This window comes from Rattus rattus, chromosome 2 (genome assembly GCF_011064425.1).
Source record: "Rattus rattus isolate New Zealand chromosome 2, Rrattus_CSIRO_v1, whole genome shotgun sequence".
Classification (NCBI taxonomy): domain Eukaryota; kingdom Metazoa; phylum Chordata; class Mammalia; order Rodentia; family Muridae; genus Rattus; species Rattus rattus.
In genome coordinates this window covers 225930069-225942369 of record NC_046155.1, presented here as the reverse complement: position 1 = coordinate 225942369, position 12301 = coordinate 225930069, and the positions used below count along the sequence as shown (strand labels likewise).

General features: G+C 37.7%; 1 protein-coding gene across 1 annotated transcript; it reads left to right on the top strand.

Annotated features, from left to right (window-relative positions):
• The first annotated feature begins 649 nt into the window (after window positions 1–649).
• On the top strand, window positions 650–11651 carry Fbxo30 (F-box protein 30). The gene is made up of 2 exons (XM_032894980.1): window positions 650–3693; window positions 9153–11651. Exons 1-2 carry the CDS (start codon window positions 1669–1671, stop codon window positions 9354–9356), a joined length of 2229 nt encoding a protein of 742 aa, XP_032750871.1. The 5' UTR covers window positions 650–1668; the 3' UTR covers window positions 9357–11651.
• Window positions 11652–12301: the final 650 nt, after the last annotated feature.

The window sequence follows — 12301 nt, the reverse complement described above, 5'->3', positions numbered from 1 at the left end:
CTACTAATAAAGAAGAGCTCTTTAGTAACAGTTTAGCTTTTATTATTTCTGTTTGAGGAATGTTAGTCTTCAACCAGACAAAAAGTTGTAACAGTTTGTGGAATTATTACCTACTTGAAACCAAGCTAGAATTTATCTAAATGCATGCCAGAGATGTAGCAGCCATATGCACTCAGTGAAGAAAATAGGCTACAATTTTTAAATTTAGAATATTATACACTACAGGATAATTAAGATTGCAAAACGCTGAGTTGAATAGCCTCTTCAGTCTACAGTGGAAGAGGCTATTTATTTTGAAACTCAAGAGTGTTCTGTGTCTGGAAATAGCTCTAGAGGTCTGGAGTTTGGAAGGTTTTTAGGCAGGATGTATAGATGAGTTTTCATCCTATAGAGGGTAAATGAAAGTTGGAAAAACCTAACACAGCCAGAAAGAATGCATAGTGTGAACAAGAACTGACAGGAAATCCTGAAGAAAAGTACTATTTAAAGAAAAGACTATAAAGAAAGGTAGAAGGGAAATTGCGTAAGTGTGACAGCATGGAAGTAGGGAAAGGATTAACAGTCCACGACAGGAGTCAGTAATTCTAAGGACACGGCAAAGGCGATGAGCTGGAGGAGGAAAGAATAAAGCAGCCATTTAGGTGATGCCTGCGAAAGATAGGAATTAGTTAACTTCTCACCGCCAATAGAAACAAAAAGAGCAGTTAAAGATTTAGGGAAAGCATGCATTTAATAAGCGCAGTTACAATTAAATTGGCATATTTTGGTTATACTTTCTCTTTTGGTATAAACTTTGATGAAATGTTGAAATGATCAGTTTTAAGATCTATTTGATGGATACTGTTTCTCTACCCTTAAATTATCAGTGATGTTTACTTCCTAAACTTACTAAAAGACTGAATTCCATTGACGAACACATACCACTCATGATTGGCTCACTCTCAGAACTTTATAGCATTTCATCACAGTCTATTAATATTAGGAATTTTGAACATGTTTTATCAACTCATATGCTGTTACTTTAGAAATGAATTTCTCTTTCTCCTCTTTACCAATTTACCTGGCCTAGCCCTTTTCTATGTGAACTGTTTTCTCTCTTACCATTTTCCTTCTATTGTATTGGTCCCATAATATGACATGATCCAGTATTTTCCTGATAAAGTTGCTGTATATTTTAGTTAAACCTTTGATAATTTGTAGAGTTTATTATGACCAAATAGAAGAGGTCAGTAGATAAAGTAGATAAACGTGAATTCATGTGTTTAAAGGGAGGAAAGACACTAATAAAATCTTGGCTAAATGTCATAATGAAATGCAGACTATTCTCAGCAACATGATGAGGGACCCGCAGTGAGGCATACCAAAGTCAGGCTCATTGAAATTGAAAAGCTAAAGTCTAGTATTCTCTAAAAGTCAGGTGCTAACAATAACACTGTTGTTAGAATTTATTTATTTAATATACAGTACTTACTATATTTTGAGTATTCTAAGTGCTTAAGTTCCTTTAAGATGTATTAATCATGTCAAAATGTTTTATACACTTTATGTATTTCATTCTCAATAATAAGCATATCAGTGGTGTGATTTACTATGCAGTTTTGATTTTGTTTATTTGTCTAATGTACTTTACCTTTTTCTATTTCAAAAACTAGAGTTGGACTGGCCATTATGGAGGAAGAGGTACAGCAGCACTCACACTGTGTGAACTGTGTCAGTAGAAGGTGTATGACCAGACCAGAGCCTGGCGTTTCCTGTGACTTGATTGGTTGTCCATTGGTTTGTGGAGCAGTCTTCCATTCTTGTAAAGCTGATGAGCATCGACTCTTGTGTCCTTTTGAACGAGTACCCTGCTTAAATAGTAACTTTGGATGTCCATTTACCCTGGCACGAAATAAAGTTGCTGAACATCTCGAAATGTGTCCTGCAAGTGTGGTTTGCTGTACTATGGAATGGAACCGATGGCCCGTTAGTTATTCAGACCGCAAGTCATATGAAAGTCTAAGCAGAGATGCTGATGAAGTGTCACAGTTAGACATGGCTTTGGCCCTTCAAGATCAAAGAATGCTTTTGGAATCTCTCAAAGTAGCCACCATGATGTCAAAAGCAACTGGTAAAATATCTGAACCTAGAGAACAGATCTCAGTGAACTCAAGTGTTCAGGAAGTACCACGTGCTAATGGATTGGTGTCCGCTGACGAAGAGTCATATGGTGCACTTTATCAAGCGACTGTAGAAACAACCAGAAGCTTGGCTGCTGCTTTAGATATCCTAAACTCTGCCACAAGAGATATTGGCATGTTAAATACAAGTCTCCATGGTACCACAAATGAAATGGATGAGGAGAGTAACAGAGAAAGCTCCCAGGACAGAAACGTGAAAGACCAGGATCACCTTGATGAGGGTGAGATAGGGGCAGTAGGTGGAATTGATTATACTGGTACAAGTCAGAATGCTCAGGCTGAACAAAATGGCTCAAGTGATTTATTATGCAACTTAAATACAAGTTCTTACGATACTTCTGCTCTTTGTAATGGCTTTCCTTTGGAAAAGATGTGTACACAGGTCAAAGACCAGGATCAAAATTTTCATGGTGATTCCACAGAAAGTAACATAACAAATGGAGACTGTGTGGAAGCTGATGGTACTTCAGAACCTCCCAGTTCACTTTTAGTAGCAGAACAACTTAGGGAAGTAAGTGCTTTGCCAGATAGTACCTATCAACATATCCTCATGCCGGACGAAGATGAGGAGGAGGACTTGTGCTGGAAAAAAGACTTAGGGGACTCGAAAGATGTTAATGGTTCACCTTTGAGTAGCGCGACTTCATTCAAGTTTCTTTCTAATTCATGGTATATACCAAAGGAAGACAAAGCAGTCGATACTTCAGATTTAGAGGTTGCAGAAGATCCCATGGGCCTCCAAGGAATAGATCTGATTACAGCAGCATTACTGTTTTGTCTGGGAGATTCTCCAGGTGGGAGGGGCATATCTGATAGCCGCATGGTTGATGTTTATCACGTTGACTTTGGGACACAGACTTTTTCACTTCCATCTGCAATATTAGCTACAAATACAATGGTTGGAGAAATAGCTTCAGCTTCAGCTTGTGATCATGCCAATCCACAGCTTTCAAATCCAAGCCCTTTTCAGACACTTGGGCTGGACTTAGTTTTGGAATGTGTTGCTAGGTACCAGCCTAAGCAGCGTTCAATGTTTACCTTTGTATGCGGACAGTTATTTAGAAGAAAAGAATTTTCTTCCCATTTTAAGAACGTGCATGGTGACATTCACGCTGGACTCAATGGATGGATGGAGCAGAGGTGTCCTTTAGCTTATTATGGTTGTACGTATTCTCAGCGTAGATTTTGCCCTTCAACACAAGGAGCAAAGATCATACATGACCGCCATTTAAGGTCATTTGGAGTTCAGCCATGTATATCTACAGCATTAGAAGAGCCTTCTAGAAACTGTGTGTTGGGATTACGTAGTGACCATCTAAGTAGTCTCCCTTTTGAGGTACTCCAACATATTGCAGGCTTCCTTGATGGCTTCAGTTTATGCCAGCTTGCATGTGTATCCAGGCTAATGAGGGACATTTGTGGCAGTTTACTTCAGTCTCGTGGAATGGTAATATTGCAGTGGGGGAAAAAGAAGTATCCAGAAGGAAATTCATCCTGGCAGATAAAAGAAAAGGTCAGTTTAATTTTGACTTATCAGCCTTTCTTAACATAAAGTATACACTTAACTAATGCTATGATACATTGTATCTAATAAGCTTTGACAATGACCTTATCCTACAATGTACTAAGTCATTATGATGACGTACTTTAAAAGTGTTAATAAAAGACTGAGGTCATTAGGATTCTTAGCAGTCGCTGGCGTTTCATAGATTTCTTGAATCTAAATTCTGTTGAAATATTTGTGAGCAGTTTTCCATTCTTTTTTTTTTTTTTTTTTTTTTTTCTTCTTCTTTTTGGAGTTGGGTACCGAACCCAGGGTACTTGCGCTTGCTAGGCAAGCGCTCTACTACTGAGCTAAATCCCCAACCCTGTTTTCCATTCTTTTCTAACAACTTTTGTGACCATGTCTCTATTTGTCCTATTCTAATTTTGACTGAAACATTTTCAGCAGAAGACAGTTGAACCCAGAAAAGGATTTTCTTGGACCTTCAATTGTCTCTATTTTTAATGGTGTCTTTTTCAGGATGAGAAAAAAAAATGTAACTATTACCACAGTCACCCTAGTAAGTAAGTAACCAACAAAGTCTGTGGGCAATGATGGCCTTAATGGGTGGGTGAGGCTGCAGTGTTAGATGAAAAGCTTAGAGACTTTGTTACCATTTGTGGGGACTCTGGATTTAGGGCAAAAGAAGCACGTATATTATTGAGAAAATTGATATGGAAATTTAAGCAGACTTAAATTTAACTACATTCTGCTTTTGCCTAGTTTCTTCTGTGTGGAGCACTATCCAAGACCTCACAGGTATCTGCAACTAAAGACCCGCGTCATAGGAATCTTTATATAACAACTTGCATAAACAGTATTTGGCTGCACAGCACTCAGAATCAGGGAACTTTATTCTTGGCCCTTAGGTTTTGTCTTACTCAATGCTCCAGTCTTTAAAAAAAAAAAAAAAAAGTCTGCTTTTCCGCTCTCTTGAGACTTTGACCAATTTTTTACCCCCATGTTTTGGTTTGCCCTAGAGTTATCTGTATTTTGATGCTAATTCCACTGCCCTAAGGATAGCTGACTAGTCACTCAGGAATCTGGTGACTTCAGCAGAACCTTCTCCCCATTGAATTCGTAAAACACAGGTGAGGGGCAGGTACAGGATAGAAGGAGGCCTGTCATTGGAGGAGAAAGAAGGATGGGTGGAAGAGAAGTTTGAAGGAAGAGCTGAGGAGACTGGAACGGAAAGGAGGGAGAGAGAGGAGGAGTGGGTGAAACGCCATGGCCGGTGATGTTAAGATTCCGCTCTGTTTATAGGTTATTAATGTTTTAAAGGATGGATGGTACTGGGCTTTATATACTTATCAATTGGGTCAAAGATTATTGTGTTGTGTGTTCTTTTATGTGATGGTTTGAGTGTAGTAAAGTGTGGCAGCAGGAGACACTGGGCTGCTGCAGAGTTGGGATGTGTTTCAGCCAAGATATCCAGCAGATAGATATCTTGGGGCACTGAGGTGTTGGACCTAGCAGGGTAAAAGATACCTTTTTCTTTCTTTCTTTTTTTTTTTTTTTCCGGAGCTGAGGACCGAACCCAGGGCCTTGCGCTTGCTAGGCAAGCGCTCTACCCCTGAACTAAATCCCCAACCCTAAAAGATACCTTTTTTATTTTTTATATTTTTACAACAACACCCCAAGAATGAGTTCTGGTGGTAGTTTCTTCAGATAGGTATATGTGAGCATTTAAATTTTCTAGATAGATGTGTCTTCATCCTTTGGAATAAGACAGTGTAATTGCTTTTGTCTTTAGTTACTAGTACTTATATATGGAATGAATTATTTTCTAGTAGTATAAATTTCTACAGAAATCTGGTCTTGAAGATTACATTGGTATATGTTTTACAGATTCCTGATCAGTGTGCTCCTATTTTCTTGTTGAGCTAACCATAATATGCCAACATCCACTGACCATCTCTGCCTGATTACCCCACAGCTTCCTCCTCAAACTCAATATGTCTAGCTTATTCTTCCCCTGTACCCACCTAATCTCAGGAAGTAGCATCTTTGTTTATTAAGCTGCCTAAACCAGAAATTCGGGAGTTAGGGTTGACCCTTTTCTGTCCCCTTTATTCCCAAATTCTAGTTGGTTGGTCCTTTCAGGTACCTCAGGCTCACTTCACCATTTCACTTCTGATTCTTTCTGGATTACTACCACAGTTTCATTTCAGTTTCTGCTTCAGTTAGGTTCTTCTCCAATATAGTCTCTGTATGAAAGGGACAAATATATCTTTTGGAATATATTTAATAATTGATGCAGTGCTCAAATCATCATATTTGTCCATTGCCTCAGAGATACATTTAAAATATCTCAATCTTTTTTTTCCAACATTAAACTTTTTTTTTTCATCTTTATTAACTTGGGTATTATTTACATTTTGATTGTTATTCCCTTTCCCGGTTTCCGGGCCAACATCCCCCTAACCCCTCCCCTTCCCCTTCTATATGGGTGTTCCCCTCCCCATCCTTCCCCCATTACCGCCCTCCCCCCAACAATCACGTTTACTGGGGGTTCAATCTTGGCAGGACCAAGGGCTTCCCCTTCCACTGGTGCTCTTACTAGACTATTCATTGCTACCTATGAGGTTGGAGCCCAGGGTCAGTCCACGTATAATCTTTGGGTAGTGGCTTAGTCCCTGGAACCTCTTGTTGGTTAGCATTGTTGTTCATATGGGGTCTCAAGCCCCTTCAAGCTCTGTCAGTCCTTTCTCTGATTCCTTCAATGGGGGTCCCTTTCTCAGTTCAGTGGTTTAATGATGGCATTCGCCTATGTATTTGCTGTATTCTGGCTGTGTCTCTCAGGAGAGATCTACATCCGGCTCCTGTCTGCCTGCACTTCTTTGCTTCATCCATCTTATCTAGTTTAGTGACTGTATATGTATGGGCCACATGTGGGGCAGGCTCTGAATGGGTGTTCCTTCTGCCTCTGTTCTAAACTCTGCCTCCCTATTCCCTCCCGAGGGTATTCTTGTTCCCCTTTTAAAGAAGTAGTGAAGCATTCACATTTTGGTCATCCTTCTTGAGTTTCATGTGTTCTATGCATCTAGGGTAATTCAAGCATTTGGGCTAATAGCCACTTATCAATGAGTGCATACCATGTGTGTTTTTCTGTGATTGGGTTACCTCACTCAGGATGATATTTTCTAGTTCCATCCATTTGCCTATGAATTGCATAAAGTCATTGTTTCTGATAGCTGAGTAATATTCCATTGTGTAGATGTACCACATTTTCTGTATCCATTCCTCTGTTGAAGGGCATCTGGGTTCTTTCCAGCTTCTGGCTATTATAAATAAGGCTGCTATGAACATAGTGGAGCATGTGTTTTTTATATGTTGGGGCATCTTTTGGGTATATGCCCAAGAGAGGTATAGCTGGGTCCTCAGGTAGGTCAATGTCCAATATTCTGAGGAACCTCCAGAATGTCTCGTAATCTTTACCTCTTCAGTTTCCTCCTGTGACTTCATACTCTCCTTAAAGTTTTGATGTTTCATTTCTTGCCTTAAAGCTTTTGGATATATTTCCCTGATATCTATACTTAAATGCCTGCAGTGTGCTAGGTAGGCAATTGTACATTTCTTTCATTAACCTACTACTCCCTGCACTTTACAAAAGAAACTGTAACTTACCAAATATTCATTTATTGTATGTAGTGCTTGAGCTTGAGTGTGGGGGTTTCCTTGTGCTGTGCAAGTTCTCTCACTTAGCTCATTCTCAGCTTTCTTTTTCCTTTGTACTCTAATCGAGAGTTGTACTAAATTAACGAGGCTCAGTAATCTAGACAGGACTTGAATGTGTAGTCCTCTTGCCTCATCCCCTAGGAGGCTGGGGTTGTAGACCTGTGCTATCAGGCTTGACAGCAGCGAGGGTTGTTGTTGTTGTCAGCTGAGAAATTATTCTGTTCTCATAGAATTTTAAGGCATCTGACTACATTGGAAGCCCTTATTAGTCTCTTTCTTGAGAAATTGTAGTGCACACTGTCCTCACACTAGTGCCCCTGTCTAGAGTAGCCACTGGCTAGCATGTGGGGCTGGCCTTTTGTCCTTGTAGCTTTCCTGTCATATAGATTAAACCAACTGCAGATTAAAAGTACTTAGGGGAAAAAAATTGACTGACCGTGCACAGACTTTCCTTGTTGTTATTTCTTAAACAATGTGATGTAACCACACAACACGTACATGTATTAGGTGTTATATGTCATCTAGACACGATGTAAAGTTTATGGGAAGAAATGAATACATCATTTTATATAAGCATCACAGTTTTGATATTTGAGAAGGTCCCAGAACCAACTCTGCCATGTACCAAAGGAGTATTTACAGTGTGGTTTATCAATTAGACATTTGTATACACTAGAATGCTTGAGCGGCTCCTGCTTCAACCGTGCTTTTCAGGTAGTTTTACTCTGCATTCATGTTTATCTTCTAACATCCAGGAAGCACTAGGTATAAAAATGAGGAGAGGCCACAGCATTGTTGAACCAATAAGATTTGACAACAGCATTGCTTGAAGTAGGATTTTCGTGGTTGTAAGACTGGGTCTTGCTCATGTAGCCCAGTCTGGTGATCAATCCTCCTTCCTTAGCCTCTTAAGTTTGAGAGTGACAGTGTGAGCTACCATGACTGTCTTTGCAAAAAAATTACACGAATGTCATTTTTCAGGACCATCTATAAATAGAAGCAGCTGTTTGTGTTTATTATCGTTGGCCACTGTTCCTGCTGGTAAACAATGAAAGAAGCTACTTTACTACATAATAGTCTGCAACAGTGGTGCTCACCCTTTTATGCTGTGACCTTTAGCACAGTTCCTCATGTTATTCTGACCCCCAACCATAACATTATTTTTGTTGCTAATTCATAACTGTAATTTTGCTAGTTATGAACTGGAAAGTAAGTGTCTGTGTTTTCCAATAGTTTTAGGCAACCCCTGTGAAAAGGTGGTTCAGTTTTCAAAGGGGTCATGATCCACAGGTTGAGAACCGCTGGTCTAGGAAGTATTATTAGTCTACTTTATGGAGTGAAAGGAATGGAATAAAAAGCTGGGGAGGAAAAGAGGAAGACACTTGTATCATCACCATCTCTAGATTATAGTTGTGTACAGCCAACTGAATAGGGTATATAATATATTTTACTTTAGGAAGTGGCTGTGAATTTATAAAGTGATATTTTAAAAAAAGTCTTCAGTATATCTGGTTTGGTGTTATTTTTACTGTTAAAGTTTATTTATTGGTTAACTAATAGCTATTTTATAAATGTTTGACAAGCACAAATCACAGTGGATTTGCCCCTCTCTAACTTTTAGCTATTTGAACCTTTCTATTTTGTGTCTGTGTAGCATAGAGCAATGCATGCAGCTAGAGTAGAGCAAAGGGTGGGTGTTTTGAGCCCCTGTCTGTTGGATTATTTAAATCTGAAGTAGACTTTTCTTCTAGGTGTGGCGATTCAGTACTGCATTTTGTTCTGTTAATGACTGGAAGTTTGCAGACATCCTGAGCATGGCTGACCACTTGAAGAAATGCAGTTACAATGTTATAGAGAAGCGGGAGGAAGCAATCCCATTGCCATGTATGTGCGTGACTCGAGAACTCACAAAAGAAGGACGTTCCCTGCGCTCAGTTTTAAAGCCCGTACTGTAAAACTGTGACTTCATTTGCACAGCATGCAAGCAGCTGGCATCAGTTCTTTGTAATATGTGACACTTTATTAGTGCATTAAAGACTACAACTAGCCAAACTTATTGTCACTATGTATGTACTGTTTTGCAGTGACATATATTTTTATAATGTACTGTTAGGTGGAAAAATGTTGCCTTAATATTTGAAATGTGTGAAATTGTTGGAACGTGATAGGCAGGATGAATAGTCTAATCTTTTTTGCATAATGTTAGTATTAATGGTGTGCACGTTTAAATTCTAAAATTTTTGCTTCTCAAACACAAAAAGATCTTGACCAAAAAATTAATTCTTTGTTTTCTGTGGATTGAAGCCCATGCTATCCAAAAGCAAAACTTTGATTCAAATTTTTTGTTGCATAGATTTTTCACACAGTACATTCAGTTGTTGAAACACTGCCATAAGATTATTATGAGGTTTTCCTGGCACTTTTATAATTATTGATCACAAGTGAAATACAGTACTCACATAAAGGCACAATAATGACTTCATGTTTTAAAACAACTCACAAAGATACTTTATTTTCTGTTCTTACAACTCGTCTGCAAAAAAATGGTCACACAGTTCTTTTTTTCATTAAATACCATATCTGAAGAGTCATGGCACAGTGTATTATATGACAGATTAAAGTTAAAAGAAAGCAAGTCTGTGAATTTAACTTGACATTTTTCATGGTATTTCATATTTTCTAGGTATCTAATGTTTGAAAAGAAAATATACCTCACTTATAAGTTTGAATTTGGAATATTGTTTGAATAAACTTCAAATATTCAGAATACAAAGGGTTTGACTTTTTGAGGGGCCTTAAAAATGTTATACTTTTGATGTTTATAAAACACTTCAAGACATTTAAGACATTTAAAAATGTGAAACTTCAAAGTCTTTGTAAAATGATGTCAAGAAGAACTCTGTCTTGGTTGATAATCTTTATGAAACATTTCCACAGTTTTGCTTCACATATTTCTCAGAAAATAAGAGTTGTGTCTTTCTGTAAACATCAAGTGTGATAATGAAATATTCAAAACTATAGGTTTCCAGTTGATTCATGCCATGTTTGTGTAATGTACGTATTTTTAAAAAACAAACATACTTTGTCAGTATTTAAAAGTAAGTTCTGAAGACAGAGACATTAAGTGATTTGTTTAGATAAATTCTGGCTTTGGCAAGCTGAAATGGCTATTAATGTGAAAACTCAAGTGTATCTTTTCTTTCTACATTGTTTTGAGAGTACTTTGCAGGTACTGTTTCATATGTCCCGTATATGGTACTCAGTGTGGGAAGAGGTCTTCCTTGGGCATTATTGATGAATTACCAATTGCTTGCAATTTGTCTTGGCCAAATGTAGCAGTAAAGATTAATCCCTTGTTTTGCCTCACCTGTCAGTTAACAGAATTGATAATTTCAGTGCTTAGATTCCTTTTCAACTGTGAGGCTGAATTGCATTTAAACACCACCACCACCTCCATTTTGTTTCTGCCGAAAGGTAGAAATAAGAGTCAAATATGACAGGATATCACTTAGCTTTTTAAAACTTTTCTGAAGAATGTTTCTATAGTTGGACAGCATAAGCAATTTTTTGTTCTATGTTTGAACTTTTAAAAATTCCTGATTTGTAAGTTTAAATCTATTTCCACATTGAGACATTTAACTTTTTATTTTGACCTTTTCTTTTTGACTGAATGAAATGGATATTTTAATAATAGCATACGTACAATGAAAACTTTCTACTTTTTTATTTTGTTCAAATAAATGTTTTTTTAATGTATTCTGGGGCAAAAGACAATAGTCAAGCATTCTAGACATGACCAAATGAGTCAAGCAGAATTGAGCTGTTTTTCTTAGCCTATTATTCATGCAGTCAGTTTTAGATGCCCAGTTTTAGATGCTTACTAAAACTTTAAATTTACAATTATAGACATAGGAACAAAATGGAATTTTACATGAATTTCTGGATAGGAAAACATAATTCATTCTTGGTAGTTAGTATTTAAATGCTGTGGATATCACTGCCATTTTAGCCCTCATTCCTTCATGTGAAAGCAACTTGGGAAGACAGGGGAATTGAAACTTTGAATGTGTTTGCTTAGTGAAACAGTTTTAGTCCTAATACATAAAATCTTAAATATGATGGCTATATTTTACAAAAATTGAGTTGAGATCAATAATGTGGTAAGTAATGTTAAAAGAAAATGTCAAATTTGAAGTTAAAATAAAAGTTGAACCTGATAGGGGTTTACAGGCTTATTAGCATCATAAAAAGTATTCCTCTGGTTGTTTTTTTCTTTCTTTTTTGAACATCTGTATGAGGTTAAGTGTCTGGGTGGCAAACCTGGGATGTTGCCTGAGTATTCGAAAGTACTATGAGCTACGCCAAAATACAAGCCACTTAGAAGCTACTGTAAAGCTTTTCGAAGTTTTCCTATAATCATAGGCAATAGTTTTTCCTAAAATATAGTCAAGATGTGGCCTTCAATGAAAGTTAACATTTTAGTAGGTCAATTTTTATTAAATAAAGAAAAGATTGTCCCTTAAAACATGATAGTTCCAGGCACTTTAAAAATGTATAAAGTTTGTCGTCTTTGTCATCTCAGTACTACGTGTTTAACTTAGATAAGTTAACTGAACAACTTAGTATTTCACCAAAGTTAAAACAAGAATTACATCAGACACCTGAAACCTAAATGAAATCCTGTCCTGTGATTCTGAGCAGGTAGCTGTCAGGCTCAGCAGCACACCATGGCGTGGACACTAATGTTAGCAAGGCTTCGCTTTGAAAGAACACTTGGATTTCCAAACAGAATTCAGTCACAGCCTTGGAACGGCAGAACACTAAGGAGCAAACAAGGCCACTCAGGCATGTCTTGTGCTGTGTTGTGAGAGGTTCCTTGTTTTGTTTGATGAGTTTTTAG

Coding starts and splice junctions, on each gene's coding strand:
- Fbxo30 (XM_032894980.1), top strand. CDS start 1,669: ATGGAGGAAGAGGTACAGCAGCACTCACACTGTGTGAACTGTGTCAGT. Junction 3,694..9,152: donor CCTGGCAGATAAAAGAAAAG/GTCAGTTTAATT, acceptor CTTTTCTTCTAG/GTGTGGCGATTCAGTACTGC.